This window comes from Pan paniscus, chromosome 20, assembly GCF_029289425.2.
Source record: "Pan paniscus chromosome 20, NHGRI_mPanPan1-v2.0_pri, whole genome shotgun sequence".
NCBI classification, from domain to species: domain Eukaryota; kingdom Metazoa; phylum Chordata; class Mammalia; order Primates; family Hominidae; genus Pan; species Pan paniscus.
The window spans coordinates 23,511,014-23,537,425 of record NC_073269.2 but is presented as its reverse complement, the minus strand read 5'-3'; the positions used below and the strand labels follow the sequence as shown (position 1 = coordinate 23,537,425).

At 57.8% G+C, this 26,412-nt stretch overlaps 1 protein-coding gene across 1 annotated transcript in view; it reads right to left on the bottom strand.

The window, feature by feature from the left end:
* Positions 1-7,026: 7,026 nt before the first annotated feature.
* The window catches only part of KLHL26 (kelch like family member 26), a 33,735-nt gene continuing 14,349 nt past the window's right edge, over positions 7,027-26,412 (bottom strand). The window contains exons 2-3 of the mRNA XM_055102966.2: positions 13,096-13,278; positions 7,027-9,861 (exon numbers count right to left, since the gene is read on the bottom strand). Of these exons, the coding sequence (XP_054958941.1) occupies positions 8,280-9,861; positions 13,096-13,278 (1,765 nt within the window). The 3' untranslated portion in view covers positions 7,027-8,279. The remainder of the gene's footprint in view (positions 9,862-13,095; positions 13,279-26,412) is intronic.

Sequence of the window (26,412 nt, the reverse complement as noted above, 5' to 3'; positions counted from 1 at the left end):
CTTTCGTGGCTGGCTCCTTCTCGACTTGCAGGCCTCTGCTCTGAGAGACCCTCCTGAAGGGTCTAGCTGCAGTGGACCTCCAGCGTCTCTTCCCATGACCCAGAAACATCCCACTCTCTGAAGGCAGCTGTTTGTGCGGTCTCATCTGATCCCTTGTAGATTGAGCTGAGATTATGTTCGCCTTTCCCAAAGAGGCCAGGGCCAGGCCAGAGTTCCCTGTGTGCCTGTGGAATGTGGAAAGGGCACAGACACACGTGATTTCTTATGTGTTTTTGTTCATTCGTTTGTGCGTTTTTAAGACAGAGTCTTGCTCTGTCACCCAGGCTGGAGTGCAGTGGCGCGAACTCGGCTCACTGCAACCTCCACCTCCACACCTGTAATGTCAGCACTTTGGGGGACTGAGGCGGGCGGATCACCTGAGGTCAGGAGTTTGAGACCAGCCTGGCCAACATGGTGAAACACCGTCTCTACTAAAAATGCAAAAAAAACATTAACTAGGCGTGGTGGCGCACGCCTGTAAACCCAGCTACCTGGGAGGCTGAGGAACGAGAATCGCTTGACCCGGGAGATCAAGAAACTCTTGAGCATTTCTGTGTGGTCCAACACTTATCAGTTGTCAAGCTGTGTGACAATGGAAAACTGTCTTCACCTCTCTGAGCCTCACTGCCCTCCTCTGCTAAATGTGGACAGTGGTGCTCCTCATAGCAGGCTCTTGGAAAGATGAAACAGATAACACATGGAAAGCACTTAGCTCAGTGCCTGCTTCATCCAAGCACTCAGCAACTGTTAGGAAAGCAAAACGCTACTTCGCGATGTTAGTTTTCATGCTTTGCTTCTCAGCTCTTCCTTATATGGGATCTTAGTCGATTTGGGGTACCCACGTCGTGTGGAGGTGAATTAGGGCCATTGGAGCTGAGAGGCAAAGAGGAAAACAATCCCTGGTCTGTCTTTGACTTCCAAAAGAGGCTCTCATCGTACAGAGTTTTTAAAGGGCAAAGCAAAAGCCGGGTCTGATCATGAAGAGAGAGGGAAAGGACCCAAGAGAAGCCAGTGATGCCCCTCCTTACGATAAGGTTACAGGAGGACCCAGGCCCCTCGTCCTCCCACCCAGGCTTGAGTGGTGGGTGGAGGGTGGGACGGGGTGGGCCGCCAAGGAGGGTAGTGAGAGGCTGGAACTGGGCAGGCGGGGGACCCATGGTTCAAGTCTAGGGACCCAGCCACTTGTGTTGAGGGATAGATAGCTGAAGTGCGTGTTGGAAAACTGGTTGGTTGGCTGGATGCATTGGCTTGTGCCTATATTCTCAGCACTTTGGGAGGCAGAGGCAGGAGGACTGCTTGAGCTCAGGAGTTTGAAACCAGCCTGGGCAACATAGAGAGACTTGGGCATGCTCCCAGGGACACCTACAGTGTCCATGCCCTGAAACTTGGCCAAGGCCCCACTGACCTCCCTACATCCAGACCCCCATCCTGCTTTCCAAGAGCCTGGGGCACTCACAGCCCCCACTCACCTGAAACAAACAAACAAAAAAGAGGGATACCTCGACCTCCAGGGGGCAGTGGCTGCTAAGGAGATGCAGAACGGGCCTTTCTTTTTGGTTGCCAGCATCAGGGTCCCCATCCAAGTTTGGGGAGTCCCCCCACAGAGGGAAGTTGGTCACCCTGCTAACAAGAGAGGCCCCCAAGCCAAGGGTGACCCATCGAAATATTGGCCGCGGTTCCCACCTATTCCTGCGTCCCTGCCCTCTACAGTTCTTCCTTCCAGGTGGAAGACACTTCCCCATTCCAGATGTGGGGCTCAGCCATGTCATTTGCTTGGCCAGAGACTTACGGGCAGGTCAGGCATAGTGGCTCATGCCTGTAATCCCAGCACTTTGGGAGGCCAGGGCAGGTGGTTGACTTGAGGCCAGGAGTTCGAGACCAGCCTGGCCAACAAAGCGAAACCCCATCTCTACTAAAAATACAAAACTTAGCCAGGTGTGGTGGCACATACCTGTAATCCCAGCTACTCGAGAGGCTGAGGCAAGAGAATCGCTTGATCTTGGGAGGTGGAGGTTGCTGTGAGCCGAGATTGCGCCACTGCACTCCAGCCTGGGTGACAGAGCGAGACTCAGTCTCAAATAAATAAATAAATGAATAAGCTGCTCTTGGTGGCATGAGCGTATAGTTCTAGCTAGTCAGGAGGCTAAGGTGGGAATATCACTTGAGCCCAGGAGGTCGAGGCTGCAGTGAACCATGATTGTGCCACTGCACTCCAGCCTGGGCAACAGAGCAAGACTCCATCTCAAAATAAAAAAAAAAAAGACTTACGGGCAGATGTGATAGTGTGTGAGTCCCGAACTGAGACCCTACGAGGCCTCACGTGATTCCACTTGTCCTCAGACACCTGCAGGAGGAAAATGTGCCCTGGCTAGCTGCTGTTCCAGCAGGAGGCAAGAACCCGTGGAGCAGGGACTCTGGGCTACTCTGCATCCTTGCACCTGTAAGCAGAGCTGCCCAGCCGAGGCCCGCCTAGAGCAGACACCACCTCTGCTGACTCACAGACATGTGAAAAACAAACGCTTATTGTTGTATGCCATTGAGACTTGGGGGTGTTTGTTGCACAGCAGTGGCTGACTAATACACACGAATGTACTCACTTTCACCACTCCTGGGACAGCTGGGGAATGGCGTGGGATACTGGCTGGGCCTCCGGGATGTTTCCATGCAGGCACAAGTGCTACAGAGAAACAGCATCGGGGCAGGGCCATCTGTTTTCTAGGGGCAGCTGTGGCTGAGTGCCCAGGGCAGATGGCAGTGCCAACGGAGGCGTCTGGATTCTGCAGTGGTGGCAGGATCATCCTCTGGTATAATTTCAGCTGAAGGCCTAGCTGCCTCACCCCTTTGATTCCCTTGTTTACTTTTTTCTTTTTTCTTTTTTTTTTTTTTTTTGGAGACAGGGTCTCACTGTGTTACCCAGGCTGGAGTGCAGTGGCACAATCACAGCTCACTGCAGCCTTGATCTCCAGGGCTCAACCTACCCTCACCTCACCCTCCTGTGTAGCTGGGACTACAGGTGCACGCCACTATGCCAGGCTAATTCTTCTATTTTTTGTAGAGACAGAGTTTTGCTGTGTTGCTGGTCTCCAACTCCTGAGCTCAAGAAATCTGCCTGCCTCAGCCTCCCAAAGTGCTGGGAATACAGTCTCTAAACCAAAAAGAAAGAAAGAAAGAGAGAGAGAGGCATAGTCATGCCCCCTCCCAGAAATCATGGGCCACCAGTCATAACATCCCGGCACCTCTGACCTCCAGTCTCCTTGTTATGAGAAATAATGTCTGCACTGCAGAAAACACTAATGGCCAGATATGCTTGTCACCAAGCAGTTCCAAAATTATAATGTAAATGTGGCAGATGCTGGAGTATTCCCATCTCATGTCAGGGTTTTTACTTGTAAGCAACAGAAACTGACTCTAGACAATTTATTTACTTAAATTTTTTTTGAGATAGAGTCTTGCTATGTTGCCCGGGCTAGAGTGCAGTGGTGCAATTTTGGCTCACTGCAATCTCCACCTCCCAGGTTCAAGCAATTCTCCTGCCTCAGCCTCCCGAGTAGCTGGGGTTACAGGCATTAATCACCACACCTGGCTAACTTTTCTATTTTTAGTAGAGGCAGGGTTTCACCATGTTGGCCAGGCTGGTCTTGAACTCCTGACCTCAAGTGATCTGCCTGCCTCAGCCTCCCAAAGTGCTGGGATTACAGGCGTGAGCCGCTGCATCCAGCCTGGACAATTTAAATAGCCAATGTGTGTATTGCAAAACTGGTTGGTTGGCTAGGTATGGTGGCTCATGCCTATAATCCCGGCACTTTGGGAGGCCAAGGCAGGAGTGTTGCTTGAGCCCAGGAGTTCAAAACCCGCCTGGACAACATAGTGAGACTCTGTCTCTATTAAAAAAAAAAAAAAAAAAAAAAGCCTAGGCGTGGTGGCTCACGCCTGTAATCCCAGCACTTTGAGAGACCAAGGTGGGAAGATCACTTGAGGTCAGGAGTTCAAGACCGCCTGGCCAACATGGCGAAACCTCGTCTGTACCAAAAATACAAAAATTAGCCAGGAGTAGTGGCATGCACCTGTAATCCCAGCTACTCAGGAGGCTGAAGCAGGAGAATCGCTTGAACCCAGGAGGCAGAGGTTGCAGTGAACTGAGATGGTGCCATTGCACTCCAGCCTGGGCAACAGAGTAGACTCCGTCTCAAAAAAAAAAAAAAAAAAAAAATTGTTTGGTAGCTCACAGAAGTGATGAGAAGGCTGGAAAACCAGGCTCAGAAAAACAGGCTGGAGTGCAGTGGTGCAATCACAGCTCCTTGCAGCCTAGAACTCCTGGGCTCAGGTGATCCTCCCACTTCAGCCTCCCTGAGTGGCTGGGACTACAGGCGTGCGTCACCCTGATGAGCTTTTTTTTTTTTTTTTTTTTTTTGTAGAGATAAGTTCTCACTATGTCACTCAGGGCTGGTCTTGAACTCTTGGACTCAAGCAATCCTCCTGCCTCGGCCTCCTAAAGCTCTGGGATTACAGGCGTGAGCCACCGCGCCCAGCCTGAGTGTGCTCTCTTAACTTGCTCCTCCTGGCCACAAGATGGCTGCAGAAGCCCCTGGCATCGTGTCCTCATAAGAAGCAGTAAGGAAGGGAAGGGGGCAACAAGGCCTCTCTCTCCCTTGTCCAGAAACACCCGACCCCTTCAAGCTTGCTGGCCAGAGCTGGGAAACACGCCCAGATTACAAACAACCCCAGCAAAAGGCATTGCCAAGAACGGCTCAGCTGAATCTTAACCCCAGAGGCTGGGCACGTTGCTGCTGGCACCAAATCAGGGATCTGATGGTGAGGAGGGAGGAATGGCTGCCCGGCTGGCCACCAGAATGAGAGCGACAGGAAGACGAGAACAAAGCAGGGGCCTTGCTGGGGGTGGAGCACGGCTTGGTGCCCTCCTTTCCCCGGGGTTTGCACACAGAAGGTGCCCACGGCCACTAGTGTGAAGAAGGCTGCCCTCACCTTCCCGCCCCAGCACCTCTCCTTTGTGCAGCAAACATTCGAGCTATGCTCCGTCTGTGCCAGGCTCTGTGTTAGGTGCCGGGCCGCTGAGATCCACGGTCAGGCGCCCCGAGGAAGAGCAGGGTCCGAGGCTGCACCGTGCAAAGTGAATCTCCAGGGCCCGTGAGAACGGACGAGCTGGAGCTGCTTCCTCGGAGACAGAGCCAGGGGCGGGTTTCCAAGCTGGCCAGGTCCGGGGCGGATTCCCACCTCACACGGCTCCCCAGAGGCCCCCTTGGCCCTCACTTGCTGAGAGGCCCCAGAAGTCGCACTTGGCCTCCCTCTTGCGGGCCTGCATCCGACCGTCCCAAGAGACAGCGTTTTCCCACAGCCTGAGCCCAGGTGCGAGGGAGGCTCCTGCGGCCGGCGTCCAGGCCTCAGCGAGTAGGCAGGGCATCTGGAAGTAGACAGGCTTCCCCCAGGCTCGGGGCGGTGCCGGGCTCCAGACCCCTTTGGGCCGCCAGGCAGAGTGGGCTACGCTGGTCCAGGGGTGCATGCACAGATATGTGTGTGTGTGCATATGTGTGAGCTTGTGTTTCACTGTGTGCGGGTGAGCGTGTGAACGCGCTGCAATGCGTGGGTATGGGCAAGCATGCGTGTGCAGGCGTGCACGAGCACGGCCATGTGAATGTGCGTGTTGCGGCATGCGTGTGCAGGTGTGTGCGTGAGCATGTGCGAGTGTGCGCAGGCGTATTGTGCCTCTGAAGGACACAAACGTTCACAAAGTGAAGATTCAAGCCAGTTTCTGCTAAATTAAAAACAGCTTTTTCATGTTTAAAGTTTACAATACGAAAAATAATTTTCCTTTCTTGGGGGGATGCGGGGGGAGGCTGAGGGAGGGGCAGGGGGCCCCACGAACATTCCACGAACCAGCCTAGACGGTTATGCACAATCGACCCGGTTAGATACAGCAGCGCCCCCCGCCCTGGGCCGGCGCCCCTGCCAGCTCATTGGGGACAAGATGTTCTGAGGTGTGAGCTGATCCAGGGGACTTGCAGCTGGCAAAGCTTCTCACTGCTCCCCTGAAGGGGCCATGCCTCCAGTGGGGAAGGGTTCTCTTTGGGGGAGCTCAGGTCGGGGGTGGGGCTGGAATGTTCTGGTAAGTCCCCAGGGAACTCGGCTTTTGTTTCGATGCCCCTGACAGTGTGGGCTTCTTTTAGGTTCCCAACCATGTTCCTATTTTAGCACTGCCCACCCCCTCAGCCTCTAGTGTTACCCCAGCCCCGATGGCTGCCACACAGGAGCTCCAGGCATGCAGGCACAGCAACTTATGCAGATCCATGTGTGTGTGATATCCCAGGGCCTCCCTTCTGGGAAGGCCGTCCGGGAACATCAGGCTTTCTCTGCTAACCTGCAACTGATAAGTGGCCTGCTCTGGGCAGCCCAGTTCATAGTTTGGCCGGCCATGATGAGAATAGGGGGCTGAAGCCTCTTCCAAAGTGCCAAGGTTGGTCCGGGCATGGTGGCTCACACCTGTAATCCCAGCACTTTGGGAGACAGAGGCAGGTGGATCACCTGAGGTCAAGAGTTCAAGGCCAGCCTGGCCAACATGGTGAAACCCCGTCTGTACTAAAAATACAAAAATTAGCCGGGTGTGGTGGTGTGCGTCTGCATCTGTAATCCTGGCTACTTGGGAGGCTGAGGCAGGTGAATTGCTTGAACCCAGGAGGCAGAGGTTGCAGTGAGCCGAGATCACGCCACTGCACTCCAGCCTGGGTGACAGAGCGAGGCTCTGTCTCAAAAAAACAAAAAAACCAACAACAAAAAACGCCAGGGTGAAAGTCCTGGCCACGCTTCCTGCTGCCTCTGCGCCCCTGAGCCAAAGCCCAGCCCCCTGCCAACTCCTCTGAAAGGCTGGAAAAGGTTGAGGCGGGGGAGAGGAGCCCCCAGACACGCGGAGGACCCACGAGGAATCTGTGACCAATCAGACCCAAGCCGCACAAGCTCAGTGCTGGGCCGGCTCCATCTCTTCACCATAACATTTTTATTAAATAAAGGGAAATATTAGGAGACGACGTCTGCTAAGATAGGAGGTTAATTCTTTACATGGTGAGTGGGTCACAGAGACAAGACATCAATCGTCTGTTAGCAGCGAGAGAGACACTTTAAGTTGCCCCAAGAGTACAAATCCCATCTATGAGACAGCAGTGCTGGCTTCTTAAAAACAGTAAAACCAATCAAAAAGAAAAGGTTTAGAGGTTCAGACATTAAAACAAATGTGGCCAGAGATACCACAGAGCCCTTGAAGGGAAAGGCCTCACTGCTGGCTCCGTAGCAATGTTGACCCAAAAACAGGGCAGGCCAGGGAGTGGCAGGGCGCGGAGGGGTGGAAAGGAGGGAGGAGAAAAAAGACACCCCACCAGACCTGCGGCAAGCGACACTATGGGATTCTGAAGTTAGCGTCGCCCTCCAATTGCGGGAAGGGGACTGCCTGGCCAACAGGGCAAATGTAGAGGGCCGGGATGTCTCAGCCAGTTAAGGCCCCACAAGATGCTCAGTGCCAAATGGAAGGTCCCAAGCCCCTAAGGAGCGTTTCTAGGAGTTGATATGGTTTTTCCTCCGGAAAGCAGATGAAGACAGGAACTGAGGCATGACCAGGGCCTCCCCTCAGCAGCTTGGGATGGGGGAAGGAGGGCACCCCAGGGGAGGCAGACACGTGCCCTCCTCCTCCACCCACCCCAAACCAGGGGCTTCTAAGCCACTTCTCACTTCTCCTGGAGGTCCGTGTGTTACGGACGTTTCGGGTGAGTTTATTTTAAAAACACGCGCGCAGGAGACTTGGAAGGAGGGTGAGTCATATACCACCGACTTTGGGTTCAATGTTGATGAGCTCACATCTGAATGCCTGGAACCGTGGGGCTGGGAGACGGTAGAGAAGTGAGATGGAGCTGCACAGGGACCCCCTGGAGACCTGGGATTCCACCCGCCAGCCCGTGGGGACTCGGGGGCCAGGCGAGGAAACCACCCCGGGGACGAATTTGCTGCCACCACATGTCAGACGCTTTGCCGGCAGGCTCCCTCGGATGGACTCGCAGCCAGGATCTGCTTTGGGAAGGAGGGAGGGAGGGACCCCTGGGAGGGGGGCTTATCAACGCAGCAGGCCCCTCAAGGGCAGCCCGGGCGAAGGGGGGCACTGGGGTTCTCAGGCAGACGTGCATTCGCCAAGCCCCACTTGGAGACAACATGCGGTCAGGCCAGGGTCCCGGGGGTCTTGGGGGCTACCTCCTGGTCCCGGCCCGGGGCAGCAGGACGGGGGCGCAGGCTATGCCCGCGAAGGACTCCGGGAAGTGCAGGTCCCGCTCCCACTCGTCGGTGTCCGTGTTGTACACCTGTACGATGCCCGTGACGTTGTTGAGACGCCAGTTGTAGCCCCCGACGATGTAGATCTTCCTCTCCAGCAGGCAGCAGCCGGCCTCTGACTGGCCGGCCCGCATGGGGCTCACGCTGGTCCACTGGTCCGTCTCGGGCACATAGTACTCCACAGCCAGCACGTCGAAGCAGCGGTCCACGTGGTCCATGCGGCCCCCGAGGGCATAGATGCGGCCGCCGGCACCCACCATGGCGTGTAGCACGCGGGGTTCGCTCATGGGCGCCTTGAACTCCCACTGGTCGGCCACGGGGTCGTAGCAGTGCAGAGCCTTCTTGTCCTCCACTGAGATCCCGTAGCCACCCGAGATGTAGAGGCGGCCCCCTGAGGCGGCCCCAGCATGGCCCCAGGTACGGCGCTTCAGCGAGCAGGCGTAGCCCCACTCATTGCGCCGGGGGCAGTACCGCTCCACGGAGGCCAGGCTGCCGGCTCGGTTGCGGCCGCCCGTGGCGTACACCATGCCGCACAGCACGTTCAGCTGGAACTGGATGCGGCTTTCCTGCATGGCCTGCAGGCGCAGCCAGCGATTCAGGTGGGGGTCGTAGCGGTAGCAGGCGTCCACTGCGCCCTCGCCGCTGCGGTACTGCAGGTGCTGCCCCCCGGCCACGTACACAAAATTGTCCAGCACGGCCACGCACGTGTGGCTGCAGCCTACCTCCATCTCCGTGAGCTCGCGGAAGTGGCGGGCGCCCGGCTCAGGCAGCTGGTAGACCTTGCTGCTGACCGAGCGGTCGCTGTCAGTGTAGGGCGTGCCGCCGAAGGTGACGAGCGAGGGCACATCCGAGCGCACGGCGGTGCGCGGAGACTGCATCTCGTGCTGCCGGAAGGGCAGCACCTGGTAGTTGAAGGCCTCCAGCAGATACTGGCGGCACAGCACGTCCTCCACCATGATGTCCAGCGTCTGCACGCTGTCCACCAGCTCGGACGACTGCATGAGCGGGAAGCGAATGTGGCAGAGCACGTGGCTGGCGCGCGGCCGCCGGGCCGGGTCATGCTGCAGCCAGCGGACGGCCGCGCGGAACAGGTCGATCTCGGCACAGCTCTGCAGCCGGTTGCTCTGCAGGAAGAAGACCAGGCGCTCCAGTGGCAGGCGCAGGAAATCCTCCTCCTCGGCGATCTGCAGGAAGTGCCGGAAGGTGAAGGCATCCACCGACTCTCGCAGCGAGGCCAGGCTGAAGGTGGTGGCCATCTGGCCGATGTTGAGGCAGGTCTCCACGCTCATGGCCGCCTTCAGGAACTCCTCGCACAGCTCCACCACGGGCAGCATCTGCAAGAACACGGCCGCGCCCAGCACGTCCTGCACGCAGTCCAGGTCCAGTGTCACCTCGGCGCTGTAGGCGAAGTCGATGATGTGCCGCAGGCCACGGGCCGACACGCCCTTCAGCTCGATGACGTCCTGGCTTGCCTCCCGCATGCCGCCGGTGAACATGGCCCTGAAGGGCAGAAACACAACGTGTGGCTCGCAGTGGCTGAGGGGTGTTTTGGCCAGCCAGGAATGATCTGGCTTGGGGAACAGTGGCCTGGGGACACAGAACACAGGGCACAGCCAGCAAGAGGAAAGTAGGCGGAATGCTCATTAAAAACATGCAAAGGGGCTGGGCGCGGTGGCTCATGCCTGTAATCCCAGCACTTTGGGAAGCCCAGGCGGGTGGATCATGAGATCAGGAGATCGAGACCACTGGCACTGCACTCCAGCCTGGGTGACAGAGTGAGACTCAGTCACAAAAACAAACAAACAAACAAAAACATGCAAAGGCCGGGCACAGTGGCTCACGCCTGTAATCCTAGCATTTTGGGAGGCCGAGGTGGGTGGATCACCTGATGTCAGGAGTTCAAGACCAACCTGGAGGTTGCAGTGAGCCGAGATCATGCTGCACTGCAGCCTGGACAATAAGAGCAAGACTCTGTCTCAAACAAACAAAAAAAACATGCAAAAAAAAAAAAAGATTTTGAATCCACCCAAGCCATGCATCTTCCTATAAATAGCAACTCCCTGCTTGGCCCCTCTGCAGAGGACCCTGCCCCTGCCCCTTCATGACTAGATCGTGTAGGAGCTGCAGGAGCGGTGGCCCGGGTCAGCCTCACCCACAATGTGCCTGTTGGGGGTGCGGTTAGAGGGGCCAGGTATGGCAGCGCAGGATGAGAACACACCCTGTGGCTCTGGGGACAGATCTGCAGCCCCACTTGACACCTGAGCTCAGGAACTGCAAGGCCAGTGCTCTGGAGGTGCCGTGCACCACAGTTCAACTCTCACCTTGTTCACTGACCTAAGCAGGCAGTTCTGATATGCCCAGCCTGAGTCTCAACAACCATCATGTGAAGAGGGGAAGGTCATGAGGGTCCCCAGGAATGGAGCCCCCACCAGGAGGCTGTGCTGGGGTGACTGCTGTCTCCAGAGACAGGCTCAGGTGGTCGGGGAAGCACCTCCCACCCAACAGCTACGTCCCCAGCCTCCATTGAGACCCCAGCTCCACCCTTGTACTGCTGTGCTCTGGGAGGCAGAACCTGAGAGTGGGAGGGGACACAGGCCCCCGTGAGGGAGGGCAGCGGGGAGGCACACGGTTCTAGGTCACAGTTCCCCTACAGCATTTAGGGTGTTCCCCAGCAGAAGAGGGGAGAGCACCCCAGCTCCAGGGGAATGGGCGGTTCCTTCCAGGAGGCGCAATGGCATGGCATAGTAACTCTCACTCCTGCCAGTGCACCTCCCCTGATGGCCGTCCGAGGAGGAGGGAACATCCCTTGTGCATTTGACCCACAGAGGCCTGTCCCCTAGTCTTGCACCTCCTGTGAGCCAGGCTCAGGGCTACAGGGGCAAAGACAGCTGCCAGGGCACTATCTCGGGGCCGCCCACTGACATCTGCCCAACAAGCAGCTCTTCAGCATCTCTGAGCGGTCCAGGAGCAGTAAGTACGCTGCCAGCTCCCCAGACCCTGCCCCGCTTGTCCCCACGGGTCCGCGCTGGCCCTCGGGCATGATGCGATGAAGGCAGAGGCGGTCGCAGGCGACAGGAGGGAGCTTTGCCTTTTAAGGTCTCGCTGGCTGCAGTGCCAGCACAGGGGAGCCTTTAAAGGGCATTGCTGGCTGGGCTGGCCCACCCGTCCCCAAATCCAGAATAAAAATAGAAGCGGCGCCCCAGTTGGCTCGGCTGCTGCGGCCCCCACAACAGCCTCATTGAGCCCATGGGGCAGGCGGCCCGGGCCTCGGGGAATGTGTGGCTGAGCGGCACACCTGGGCTGGGGCCTGGGAGCCTCCCCAGGGCGGCCCAGCTCTCTCTGGCGGGGTCACCGCCTGGCAGGAAGGAGGCTCACCTGCTGGTCACCCAGGGAGGGAGACCAGTCAGCCCTGCAACAGCCCCGCAACAGCCCCCAGCTGGCGAGGAGAATGCACCCCCCACCCCACAGCCCTGCTCTGTGGTGCTCTCACTTCCGGCCCGGCCACGGCACAGGGACAGACAGACAGTGCCCGCCATGGCCTCTTCTGTCACGTTGGGGAAGTGCCCACAGCTCAGGGAGACAGGGAGGAGAACTCATCTGGGCCTCAGACAGAGCCCAGGACATGGTGTTGGCAGACACAGGGTCTCTGCGGCCCTCAATGCCCCTCCAGTCCCCCAGCTGTCCTGCTCCAGGTGTCCTGAGGGGATGCCCTGAGGGCAGGGGCTTGTGCCCATTTCACTGTCATCCCTGCTGCATCCCAAGGACTAGAATAGTGCCTGGCATACAGCAGGCGTCAAGTAAAGACAGATTGGGCTGGGCGCAGTGGCTCACGCCTGTAATCCCAGCACTTTGGGAGGCTGAGGCAGGTGGCTCATGAGGTCAGGAAATCAAGACCATCCTGGCTAACATGGTGAAACCCCGTCTCTACTAAAAATACAAAAAATTAGCCAGGTGTGGTGGCATGAGCCTGTAGTCCCAGCTACTCGGGAGGCTGAGGCAGGAGAATCGCTTGAACCCGGGAGGCGGAGGTTGCAATGAGCCGAGATTGTGCTACTGCACTCCAGCCTGGGCGACACAGCGAGACTTTGTCTCAAAAAAAAAAAAAAAACAGATCAAAAACCTGGCCAAGCCCTGCCACCCTGCATGCAGGGTAGAAGTGAGTGGGTGCCCACAGGCCATCTCTGTCCCTCCAGGCATGTTCTGCCCAAAGAGAGTAAGATGCAAACTCCGGGAAACCTGCAGGTTTACTGGACATTAAACCTCTCTCTAAAATCAGAAGGGGCCCGGAGCGGTGGCTCACGCCTATAATCCCAGCACTTTGGGAGGCCAAGGCAGGCAGATCACGAAGTCAGGAGTTCAATACCAGCCTGGCCAACAGGTGAAACCCCGTCTCTACTAAAAAATACAAAAAAAATTAGCTGGGCATGGTGGCGGGTGCCTGTACTCCCAGCTACTCGGGAGGCTGAGGCAGGAGAACTGCTTGAACCCGGGAGGCGGAGGTTGCAGTGAGCCGAGATTGTGCCACTGCACTCCAGCCTGGGCAACAGCGCGAGACTCCATCTCAAAAAAAAAAAAAAAAAAAAAAAAAGAAGAGCAGCCAGTACCAGCCATTCTCCCTCGAAGCTGTCCCTGGGTAGCGCTGAGACAGGCCCCCTTTAGAAAGTGGGTGCCATCTGCCCTGTCCCTGTCCCAACAGGCAGCCGCCCCTTCCAGCTGCCTGGGGCCAGCACTTACCTGAAGTAGTCGCTGCAGGCAGCCAGGACGACCTTGTGTGCAGGAAAGGCCTCTCTGTTAATAGTCAGCACAACATCGAGGAGCTGGCCCTGAGCGCGGAGGGTGGCCAGGCCCTGCAGGAGGCTGGTGCTGTGGCTGGGTGCCGAGAAGGTGCACTTGAGGGCCCCGTTCTTGTCGGCCGTGCTGCGGGGAAAGCAGAGGTGGGGACATGGCCCAGAGGTTCACACACACACTATTACCTTGAACACAACACTCAGTGCAAGAAGCCAGACACAAAAGGCCACACTGTGTATGACTCCACTGACGTGAAATGCCCAGAACAGGCAAATCCGCAGAGACAGGAAGCAGATGGGTGCCACCAAGGGTTGGGGGAGGGGAGGGGGGAGTGACTGCTGATGGGGTGGGGTCTCCTTTTGGAGGGATGAGAATGTTCTGGAACTAGATAGAGGTGGTGTTTGCACACCACTGTGAATCTACTAAATGCCACTGAATTGTCCACTTTCAGACAGTCTTATGTCACGTGAATTTCACTTCAATAAAAAAACCAAAGGACACACGGGAGCCTTCTCAAGTCCCCTGCAAGCCCCGCCACAGCCCCCAGCACCCCAGAGTATACGAGCCCTCTGTGGTCCAGCCCCCACTGCAGTCTGCCCCTACTGCCCCCTCATCCCCTCTTCTCCAGCCCCACCACCCCTTTGCTATTTCATTTGGGGAAACTGTTGAACGGATCAATGAATGAATAGCTTAGGAGCCGTTAACACACCACTTCTTCCTCAGAACACAACAGGGGGTGGACCCTGGTGCCACCTCCAGGATCAGTCCCCTCTAAGACCCCCACCCCCACCAGGCTGAGGCACCCTGCTCTGTCCTGGTGGCCTCTGCCCTCTGGAATTTGCTCTCCCATTCCTGGGACCCACGCCTGCCCATAAGCAAGGGCCAGGAATGCGGGCACTGATCTTTCCAAGAAAGCGGGAGGAGACGGAAGGCTCCTTGGCCCCACTGCCAGCCAGCCCCAAAACCACAGTGGGCATTAAAGAGCCAACGTCAAACACAGGGCGCACAGTGGGCACTCAGTCAACATAGCAGCTGCCACCGGAGGTCCCTGACCTCCCCTTCAGACCACCCTTCCAGAGACCCTTGGGAAAGGGTGAGTGATCAAGACAAACTGCTGGGGAGAGGGGCTTCAGGGCCAGGCGCTGACCACAGCCCTGCAAGGCACCACAGGCAGAGAAGTTGCCCAAGCCCCAGCCCTGCCTGCGAGGCGCTGCATGTCCTAGAGGGTGGGGACATAGCACGAAGGACCCAGTGTGGGGCCTGTGCTCAGTGGAAAGCCTTTGAGTCCCTGGGGAAGCAGGACATATGCTACTCAGAGCCCAATGCCACGGTCATCTGGGCTGGCCAGCAATGCTGCGGTGCTGGGGGTGCTGGAGCCCAGACCTGGTGTTTGCCTGGGAGGGTGGGGGTGCAGCCTTCTGAAAGCTGAGGAGGGCAGGGAAGGAAAGGGGTCCAGGTGCACCCTGAGACTCTGGCTTGTCCCCGTGGCCTTTCCCCTGCCAAGTGGAAGGGACGCTCACCTCCCCTCCTCCCTTCCTCCCCTCCCCACACATCCGCCCCGATCCCACTTGACCAGGCTGCTGCCCTGAGCCAAGCCTTGGCTCTTTTTTCCCTAGACCCATGACAGATCCAGATCCGAGGCTTGTGAGGAGCATGTCGCAGGCTCATGGGCCGCCCTCCCCTATCCAGCCCCCCACAGGGGTCCAGCACCTGCCTGGACATCTCCAGGGCAGGGTCTCGTTGCTTCCCATGAATGGCATGCCCTCTCACCGACACCCTGTGACGGGTGTCCAGGCTGCCTGGGGCCAAAGCCGCATCCTGCATGTGCCTCTGAGGACCCTCAAGGTGACCACGTCTCTCCTTGTCCCCAGTTTGCCTCACTGGCTTTGCAAACTCCTCTTCCCTGCCCATGCATGCAGGGATGCTGCATAAATGAGACGAAGTAGGCCCCGTCCTCATGGGCACGCGGTCCAGGCAATGGGGACCAAAAGGGGTCAGATCACCCAGAATCAGCTTTGTGTTGCAGCTGTGGCAAGGGTTGCGCATTCGGGCTCTGGGTGACCCCTGCCGGCCTTTCTGTGGACACTTTGTCTCCCAGAAGTATGCATGGGCCTTGCCAGCCTTTGCCATTTTGATTTTGGTCTGGTTTTTCCTTAGAAGTTCAAGGAGATTTGGGGGGAGGGATGGGAGGACTTCTTGTGCCTCCTGTAAAGCCCTTGGAGGCAGGTGTGCATGTGTACATTTTCATCAGAAGAAACACGTTGCACTGCGGCAAGTTCACCATGGGGCCACTCAGTCCTTAGGAGCATATTTACCATGCTCTTCCATATATAAAGAGCATCAAGAAATCAATACAAATTAGCCAGGCATGCTGGCATGAGCCTGTGTTCCCAGCTACTTGGGAGGCTGAGGTGAGAGGATCACTTGAGTTCAGGAGGTGGAGGCTGCAGTGAGCCATATTTGTGCCACTGCACTCCAGCCTGGGTGACAGAGTGAGATCGAAAGATGCACAAAGAATGTGGGCTGATGGTTCCCAGGAAAGCAAGCAGAGCTGGCTAGAAGGACGTAAGAGTCAGCCTCGCTTGCAGTCAGGGAAGCACACTCTCGGGGGCTTATGAAGCAAGGTGACCCCCAGGAAGGCAGCTGCGTAGACCCAGCAACACTCTAAAGGCTCATGTCCTTTACCCAAGAACTCTATTTCTGAAACTTACCCAAATACAATCTCTAGGGGCCACAGACGAGAAATAAGCTAACCACCCTTAAAGGAGATTCGTGGAATCACAGCACCTTCTGAGTGAGGGCTGCCCTATAGATGGGTGAGGAGGCTGACGCATCCTGGGGAAGATGTTGCATGCAGGGGATGACGTCAAGGCTGCAGGAGGAAGGAAGAGGCAGAGTGCACACAGTGGGATGCTATTTGGGCTCAAAGTGCCACACATATGCATCTGCCCATGAGTGCACAGAATCTGGAGAACTGAGAAGTTGGACAGAGAGGACCTCCCTCTGGGGAGGAGAGGAGCTACTGCCCTGCACCCTGCTACTCTGATGACTGAGGAACAGGAAACCAGGGAGGTGGGCCAGTGTTCCAAACATGGGATCTGTGGGTTCCCCAGCAAGCAGAGAGGGTGCCCGGAACCCAGAAGGCAGGATCGGTTCAGCTGACTGGCAGGGCATCTCAGAGGAGACATCAGGGGCCAGCAGCCTGGGCCAAGCCAGCTCTGGTTAGCTGGGAACTCAGCAGTCACTCAACCACCCAGGCCTCAGCTACAAAGCAGGGGCAAATGACCATCCAGCTCCCCAGCCCCAGGGCCGCTGGAGGATGAGATGAGCAAACGCAGAGCCCTGGGACCCAGGCTGCCACTAGCACGTGACGACTACACACTCGGAGAATTTGGATGCTCCCATCTGGAATTTAGGACACCCCAGGCCCAGAAAGCAGGGTGAGGCCCATCCACTGCTGGTTACAGGGCACAGGGCCCACGCTGGACCAAACAGGGGAGGAAGCAGCTTGTCCTCCCCAGGCCTCCTCCTCATGCCCCGGTGATGCCTGACGCGTCCACATGGCTGTTTCCTTCCTCTCATCTTAGGGATGGGACAACTGTCCCTGAGGCCCCTGACGTCACCCTCACTGCCGCCCCTGTGAAGCCAAACCCACCCCACTGCAGCCCCTCCTGGGGAACTCAAGGAGGGAGGAGGCCAGTAGGGGCAGGAGTCCCCCAGCCTGGACGGAGAAGCGAGACGCAGCCTGGGCGGAGGTGGGCAGGCGGAGGAGGGAGGGCCGGGGCCAGGGCTGATGACTAAGGTCCTCTCCAGCCGGCCACTGGGAGGAGGGGAAGGACCCATTACTCAGGCTGGTCCAGACAGGGGGCGGCCAGCACGGCGGGGCCACAGGCCCCCAGGAAGGCGGTGGCCCTGAGCCGGTCCGAGTCTCCAGACGGCCACTCGAGTCACGGTCACCCGCACGTGAGTCATCGGAGCCAATGCGTCAGCAGCCCCGGCCAGGGCCGTCTCAAGAGACCATTGCTGCCCGCCCTGGCTGCACCCTCTGCCCGAATCTGGCCTCTGAGTGGCCACACGCCCCCGCTACAGGCCTGGCCCGGGCTAGGGGCCATTCTCACACCCGCTTGCCGCTGTATCCCCCCAGCAATGTCATCGGGCACCCTAGCCAGGCCCAGGCCTGTGCTGGACCCAAGGACACGCCCAGGTCTGCCCTGGCAACACCACCCCTGCTCCTCTCAGATGTCCCAGTGCAGGGATGTGCTAGGGCTGACATCCAGGGAGCCTGGGTGGGGTAAACTCCCCCAGGTGGACCGCCTGTTATGGGATTCCCGAGATCTCCAAGGGTTGCCCCGGGACCACCTGCTCGCTACTGACACACCCTGTGGAGGCTCCTTCCCTCCCCACGCTGTTCTTTCGTGGGGCCCTCGAACCCTCGCCTGAGAGTCTGCTCTGGGGGAACCCAGCCCAAGGCATGATGGCCTCGTGGGGGAGGTCACAAGAAGCTCAGAGTTGCAGAGGTTGCGGCCAGGCACCCTAGGGATGAAGCCTCATGGGAGGATCAGGAGCAGAGGGAGGTGGGGGCTGCCTAGGGGGACAACAGTGAGGGGCACGCACCTGTCAGGGCAGGCGCCCCTCCTCCGGCCCCGGGCTGGCCTCATCTCCATGGTCGGCTTCCCAACCCATGAGAAGCGATCCAAAGCCCCAGAACAGTTCTTTTCATTGGAATGTCCAAAAAAGAAAAAAAAAAAAAAAAGGCAAGAACAAGAAAGAATTTCATGGAAACATTTCTTTGGGGTTTTGTAAAATCCTTTCCCACCCCCACGCAGAGCCCAGCGCTCGGGCCAGAACGGAGCCTGCCGGCATTGCCCCTCATAGGCGGTTCTGACGCGTGCAGTCCCTCACTTCCCCTCAAAGAGGAGAGCACTTCCACTTTCAAAGCCAATTTTGGTTTTATTGTCCATGTGGCTCGAAGGAGCACAGCAGCACAGCACAGCTGGTTGGCTCCCACCCCGGCTGATGCGATGCCGCCCCAGGGTCTCGGTGCATGGGTGGGGAAGAGGCTGTACTTCAGGGGACAGCAGGGGATGTCAGGGCTGGCTGAGAAGCCACTGCCCAATCCCTAGCCTCTCTCCCAGCCAGTCCCAGGCTGGCAACTGGACCAAGACCATCCTGAGAGCCTTGTCTGAGATCCAGCAAGAGAGGGAAACAGAGACTCGGAGAGGGAGTGACAGAGACTTAGAGGGGACAGAGACCCAGAGAAGAACCGGGACCCACAGAAAGAAAAACAGGACCCAGAGAGAAGTGGACAGATACCCAGAGAGAGAAAAAAAGATTCAGAGATAAAGGGACAGAAACTTAGAGGGTACAGAGACCCAGAGGGGAACAGGGACGCAGAGAAAGGTAGATAGAGACCCAGAGAGAAGGAGACAGAGACCCAGAGAGAAGGAGACAGGGACCCAGAGAGAGGGGGACAGGGACCCAGAGACAGGGGGACAGAAAGAGACCCAGAGAGAGGAGACAGAGACGAGAGGGGACAGAGACCCAGAGAGAGGGAGACAGAGACCCAGGGAGAGAGGGAGACAGAGACCCAGAGAAAGAGAGAGGGAGAGACGGAGGCCCAGCAAGAGGAGGAGAAAAAAACCCAGAGAGAGAGGAAGACAGATACCTAGAGACAGGGAGACAGGGAGACAGAGACCCAGAGAGAGGGAGATGGAGAGAAAGATCCAGAGGGAGAGGGAAAGAGAGACCCAGCAAGAGGGAGAGAAAGAGACACCCAGGGAGAGAGGAAGACAGAGATCTAGAGACAGGGAGACGGAGACCCAGGGAGAGAGGGAGACAGAGACCTAGAGAGACGGAGAGGGAGACAGAGACCCAGGGAGAGAGGGAGACAGAGACCCAGGGAGAGAGGGAGAGGGAGAGACAGAGACCCAGAGACAGGGAGACAGAGACCCAGAGAGAGGGAGACAGAGACCCAGAGAGACAAGGAGAGAAATACAGGGAGAGAGGAACAGAGAGCCAGTGAAAGGAAGGGAAGCAGAAATGGTGGCAGGGGTGGGGGTGACAGCGACCAGGCAGTGTGTGGGAGGTGGTGTGGGGCTCGAGTGCCAGAGCTGTGGGGGGCCTGGAATCCCACCACCAACCTCTCAGCCTCACAGCCACCACCCTACTCTCCAACCACACTGACACCTTCTCTCATGACCCTTCCCACCCACTCTGACCTCACCAAGCAGGCACAGGTCTTCACATGCAGCCTCACAAATCCCCAGCAGCCGGGGAGATCACAGGCTCAGTATCCCTCTCCAAGATGGGAACACCGTGGCCCAGCGTGCCCCTGCTCCCCCCCCACCCCCACCCCTGGCCACCAGCAGCTGCAGTCCTCGCTGGCTCTTGGGCACGTGCCTCGAGGGTAAAAGGTACAAAGAGGCAGGGTCCCACCCATTCCACAAAGGCAGCTCCCCCAGTACTGTTGCCATGGTGACCACAATGTTTCACAGCACTGGGAACTGCTCCCAGCCCACAGGATGGAGTTGCTGGGTTCCGGCACCTCATGCTGGCCCTCAAACGCTCCGGCCCCCACGCTCACGTCAGCAAGCTTTCCCGTGGGACAGCTCAGAGGCCCCTGAGGCCCGGCCGCCCTGCTTCTCCCCCAGACTGCCCAAGGCTACTTCCTGGGGTTATCCCTCCTGATAAGGGGCCGCCCCTTCCAAGGCACCTGCTGTTCTCTGCCTCCCTTGGCTCCCGTGGGAGTGGAGGAAAGATAATGGCTTCTGGATGGACAAGTGGGAGAGCCAGGAGCGGGTGCAGGGCCCCATCGCAGTGTCCCAGCAGGCCAGGACACTCAGCCACTGACAGACCCAGAGACTGGGACAGAGGGACAGAGATGGGGAGACAGAGACCCAGAAACAGAGGGACAGAGACACAGAGATGGCAACAGAGACAAAGAGACAGAGACCCAGAGACAGAGACACAGAGACAGGGAGACAGAGACCCAGATATGGAGACACAGAGACTCAGAGACAGGGAGACAGAGACCCAGATATGGAGGCACAGAGACTCAGAGACCCAGAGACTCAGAGACAGGGAGACACAGACCCAGGGAGAGGGAGACAGAGACCCAGAGACGGAGACAGAGACCCAGAGATGAAGACACAGAGACTCAGAGATAGGGAGACACAGACCCAGAGACAGGGAGACAGAGACTCCAACCACACTGATACCTTCTCTCATGACCCTGTCTCATGACAGAGACAGGGAGACACAGACCCAGAGACAGGGAGACAGAGACCCAGGGACAGGGATACAGAGATCCAGGGACAGGGAGACAGAGATCCAGAGACAGAGGGACAGAGACCCAGAGACAAGGAGACAGAGACCCAGAGACAAAGGGACAGAGACTCAGAGATAGGGAGACAGAGATCCAGAGACAGAGGGACAGAGACCCAGAGACAGAGGGACAGAGACTCAGAGACAGAGATGCAAAGACAGAAGGACAGAGACCCAGAGACAGGGAGACAGAGACCCAGGGAGAGAGGGACAGAGACTCAGAGACAGGGAGACAGACTGCAGCTCAGGGGCCGCCAGGGTGCAGCTGTCTGTGTCTCCCTCCTGCTTGACATGCTGATTTTCTCCAACATCTTCACGAATCATTTCAAACAGGAACCCGCCACTCCCGCCCTGTGCTGGGAGGGCAGGCGTGCTGGGCAGGCCAGGCAGGGTCAGAGCCACCCTAACCTCGCAGCCTCCCCACCCACCCACCCTCAAGCCTCCTCCAAGAGCCCCGCGCTACTGAGGCAGACAGGGCTAGCCGTGAGCTGCGCCTGTTGGCCCAACTCACACAGCGTCCTGCATGGATGCCCTCTGACCCCTGCGAAGGAGGCCCTGGCCTTCCCCTTCCTCCCAGCCTCCTGATCTGGAGCCATTCCCTGCCTGTCTGTCCTTGGCTTCAGCCTGTCTGTGCCTGCTGGGTGGGGACAGAATGACAGGAGACAGAGCATCTGGGAGTGCCTAGCAGGAGGCCACTGTACCCAGGGCTGGCACCCCCAGACAGCCCCCAAGTGACGGCCAGGGACGCCAAGGCTCAGAGAGGGTGGCGGGCTGCCCAAGTCACACCGGGAGTTCAGGGAGGGCAGGCAGGCAGGTTTCGGAATCGAGGATCAATTGGAAAGGACCACAACCAATGACCCCAAGGACCCAGTGAGGTGGCAGGAGACACTCCCTGCTCTCAGGCTCAGCAGGTTGAGAGGTGAAGCCCACAGAGCTGGGAGCAGAAAGCTGAGGCCCGTCCACCCCCATCCTGCAGGTCCCCCACCAACCCCACCATGAAGCCAGGGCAAGCTGCGTGGCCTCCTCTTTCCTGAGCCTTGCTCAAACCTTCCAGAAAACAGGGGGTTAGAGGTGCAGTGGTTTGCAAGCTGTCATCTCAGGAGCATGGGGGTGTTCTAGATGAGGAAGGAGGCTGGAGGCATGGGTGGGTGGATGATGGATACGTGTGGCCACCCCTCACCTGCTCCTCAGGGGTCACCATAAGCCCAGTGCCCTCAAGGCCGGGCTGTGATGTCCTGCCCTAATCCCAGCCTCTGACCAATGCCACCAGGAGTCCAGGATGTGTGGGGCTCTGACTGCGGCCAATGGACACGAAGACATTATGCACAGCGCCCCCATCCCGGACTTGCCGAACTCCAGCCACTTCTCAAGGCCAACAAGAGGAAGCCCCACCATCCAAACAAAGGCCCAGAAGACAAGGGGGTGTTCAGACCACACCTCCCTGACCAGCGGCAAGCTCTCTGCCTCCATAGCATGAAGACAAGGGGGTATTCAGACCCCACCTCCCTGACCAGCAGCAAGCTCTCTGCCTCCACAGCACCCCTCCCATCCTGGCTCTCCATGTCCAGATGACAATGCTGGGGCGTCTCCATCAGAACAGTCTTCACCGACCGAGGGAGCACCCAGTCTGTGCAGTCTTGGCTCCTGGCCCACCTTTTGGCAGGCAGTCTCTGATGGGGCACTGCTACCATCCCATCTTACAGATGGGGAAATGGAGGCACAGAGAAGTTCGGCCACTGGCCCAAAGTTATACAGTAAACAGAGGCAGGGGGACACCAGGCTTGGCCAAAGGAGGCCTTCCTCAGCCAACACACGGGTGCTGGTCGACCTCTCCCCGGTCCCAGGTGGGTGGGCCTCTGATCGTGACCATCACACAGATGGGGAGACTGAGGCTCAGGGGGCTGAGACAGCTCGCCAAGGCTCTGCCTGAGCTGGGAGGATGGACATGGAGCTGAACAGCAGGAAGAGCAAGACAGGGGCTTTTCAAGGCCGGCCCCAGGCAAGAATGTGGATTTACCCCACTAGTCCTCCAGCCACCCTGCAAGAGAGGGAACCCCACTCTATAGATGAAGGGGCGGTGCCTGCCAGGCCCCGCTGGGAGAGCCTCGGTCTACGGCTCATCAGCCACCCCACCTCCCTGATCCCCACCTGGGCCATTTTTGTCTTCCTTGCTCCTCACTCCATCTGCCACATCATCTGTTTCCAGCCTGTCTCCCCATGGCTGAAAGGGGAACCCCATGGAAGCCGAGCAGGCAAGGTTCTGTCTCCTGCAATGTCCTGGTGCTCACCGCCATGCCTAACATATGGTTGGAGCTCAGTCATGCTTGTCAACTGGATGGGTGGATGAGAAGTCAAATGAATGGACAGGTAGATGGATGGGTAAATGAGTGGGTGGATGGGCAAATGGTAGATAGACAGATGAATGGGTGGGTAGATGGGTGAATCGGTGAGTGGATGGGTAAATGGGCGGGTGAATGGATGGGTAAGTGGGTGGAGGGAGGGGTGAATGGATGAGTGGATGGATGGGTGGATAGATGGGTGGGTAGATGGATAGGTGGATGGGTGGATGAAAGGGTGCGTGGATGGATAGGTGAGTTAATGGATGGCTGGATGAATGGATGGACGGATGAATGGATGGGTGGATAGCTGGGTGGGTAGATGGATGGATGGGTGAATAAATGGATGAAAGGGTGGGTGGATGGGTGGACAGACAGGTGTGTAGGTTGGTGGATGGGTGGATGGATGGGTGGGCGGATGGTAGATGAGAGGATTGGTGGATGGTGGGTTGGTGGATGGATAGTGATAGGTGAGTAGATGGAAGGGTGGCTGGACGGGCAGGTGGATGGGTGGGCAGATGGTGGATGAGTGGGCAGATGGTGGATGAGTGGATTGGTGGATGGGTGGGTGGGTTGGTAGATGGATAGTGGTAGGTAGGTGGATGGGTAGATGGAAGGGTGCCTGGATGGGCAGGTAGATGAGTTAATGGATGAGTGGATGGAAGGGCAGATGGATGGCTGACAGACAGAAGGGCAGATGGATGGGTGGGTGGGTGGGTGGGTAGGTGGGTAGGTGGGTGGATGAATGGGTGGGTGGATAGATGGAAGAGTGGGCAGGTGGATGGGTGGGTGAATGGAAGAGTGGCCTGATGAAAGGGCGGGTGGATGGCTGGATGGGTGGATGGATGGGTAGGTGGGTAGGTGGGTGGATGGATGGATGGAAGGGTGGGTGGATGGAAGAGTGGACTGATGGAAGCGTGGGTGGATGGGTGGATGGATGGGTGGGTGGGTGGACAGGTGGGTGGATGGAAGGGCAGGTGGATGGTGAGTGGATGGAAGGGTGGACTGATGGAAGGGTGGGTGGATGGGTGCATGGATAGGTGGGTGGGTAGATGAAAGGGTGGGTGTGTGGGTGGGTGGGTAGGTGGGTAGATGGAAGGGTGGGTGGGTGGATGGAAGGGTGGACTGATGGAAGGGCGGGTGGATGGGTGGATGGATGGGTGGGTGGGTGGGTAGATGGAAGGGTGGGTGGGCAGGTGGGTAGATGGAAGGGTGGGTGGGTGGATGGAAGTGTGGACTGATGGAAGGGCAGGTGGATGGGTGGATGGATGGGTGGGTGGGTAGATGGAAGGGTGGGTGGGTGCCTAGGTGGGTAGATGGAAGGGTGGATGGGTAGGTGCATGGAAGGGTAGACTGATGGAAGGGTGGGTGGATGGGTGGATGGATGGGTGGGTGGGTAGATGGAAGGGTGGGTGGCATGGGTAGGTGGGTGGATGGAAGGGCAGGTGGATGGGTAGGTGGATGGAAGGGTGGACTGATGAAAAGATGGGTGGATAGGGGCGGATGGGTGGGTGGGTGGGTGGGTGGGTGGATGGACAGGTGGAGGTATGGATGGTCAGGTGGGTGGGTGAACTGGTGGACATAGGTGTGAACAGGTGGGTAAGAAGGAGTGAGTGGGTGGCAGATAGATGAATGGTGGATGAAGGGTGGGTGGATAGATGGACAGATAAACCCACATCTTTGTGCTGGGCCGGCCCTGAAGAGCCCCTGTCTTGCTCTTCCTGCTGTTTAGCTCCACATGCATCCTCCAGGCTCAGGCAGAGCCTTGGTGAGCAGTCTCAGCCCTCTGAGCCTCAGTCTCCCCATCTGCATCACGGTGATGATCATAGGGCCCACCCACTTGGGACCATGAAAAGGCCAAAAAGCACCTGTGCACTGGCCAAAGAAGGTCTCTGCTGGCCATACCTAGTGTCCCTCTGCCTCTTGTTTACTGTGTGGCCTTGGATGAGCCCCTGAACCTCTCTGTGCCTCAACTTCCCCATCTGTAAAATGGGATGATAGCCGTGCCCCTTTTCTAGGCTGCCTGCTGACAACGGAGCCAGGAACCAGAACTGCACCACCCCAGTTGATGGCCTTATACAAAGTGGGTGCTCCCTTGGTTCGTGGGGGCTGTTCTGATGGGGATGCCCCAACACTGTGGTCCAGGTACAAGCCAGGATGGGAGGGGTGCTGTGGAGGCAGAGAGCTTGCTGCTGGCCAGGGAGGTGGGGTTTGAGGGTGAGTGGATGAGTGAGGTGGCAGGTGGATGGCTCCCAGGTGGCAGCACTGGGCTGGAGCCCAACTCTTCTTTTTTTTTTTTTTTTTTTTTTTTGAGATGGAGTCTGGCTCTGTCACTCAGGCTGGAGTGCAGTGGTGTGATCTCAGCTCTCTGCAACCTCCACCTCCCAGGTTCAAGTAATTCTCCTGCCTCAGCCTCCCGAGTAGCTGGGACTATAGGCACCCACTACCACACCTAGCTAATTTTTGTATTTTTAATAGAGACGAGGTTTCATCACATTGACCAGGCTGGTCTCGAACTCTCGGCCTCAGGTGATCTGCCCGCCTCGGCCTCCCAAAGTGCTGGGATTACAGGCGGGAGCCACCGCACCTGGACTGCTGGAGCCCAACTCTTATCTTAGCTCACTGCTTGTTCCTCCCCACAAGACCTCCTGGCCCGAGTCCTAGTGTATGTGATCCTTCAGGATCCACCGCGAAGCCCTCAGTGGGACTCTCCTGCACATCCTGTCTCTGGACCTTTGCTCATGTTGTGCTCTGTGCTGAGTGGCCAACCCTCTTGCCCTCAGACCCTTCTCCCTCCACCACACTCCTGAGCCCACCAGCATTTCTGCGCTCAGCGCCTCTGCTGCCTCCACCCCAGAGCCTTCTCTGCCATGGCTTTCCTCACCCTCATGGCCCAGCTGGGTCCCCATCCAGGGCTGACGGGTGGGCAGGTCTCGGCCTGAGGCTTCCCTTTCCCATTCCCTCCCACTGAGGTGAGACTGCTTCTGCCACAGCCCATCCCCTGACTTGGTCCCACTGCATTGGGCCGGCAGCAGGGACCACTTGAATGAGCAAATCCCTTCACTCCACAGTTCAGGCAAGTAGGTACATGACTGCACAGCTCCAGAGCACCGCTTGGAAACCCAGTGAAATTCTAGCACTGCTGAATTCTAGCATGTCGGGGTGGTAACGTGCTGCAAGGCAGCCCACCCCACTGCCTCCACTGGCAGGACAGGTGTTGAAGCCCCAGAAGGGACGGGGCTGCCACATGGCACTGCTCATCCCCAGCAGAGCCGGGCCAGATGCAGGCACTCCACAGCTTAGCCCAGCGCCTTCCAAAGACAACACAAATTTCAGCATCAGAGGGGGTCTGTCATGAATATCTTCATTTTTGGGGTGTTTACCATCCCTCCCCTCTTCTCATAAGGGCCCCCTGTTCTCCTCTGGAACCTCCTGTTCTCTATTCTCAGCCCCAGTGGTGGAGATCAGGCAGATCCCATTGCTGGGCTGAAAATATGGATGTGACACAGACTGGACAGAGGCTCCAGGGCCCCTGGCCATAGGGATTCATCCTGGGATGGGGACTTGGCCCTTCTGATCCAATCAGAGCCTTCCCTGGGATTTT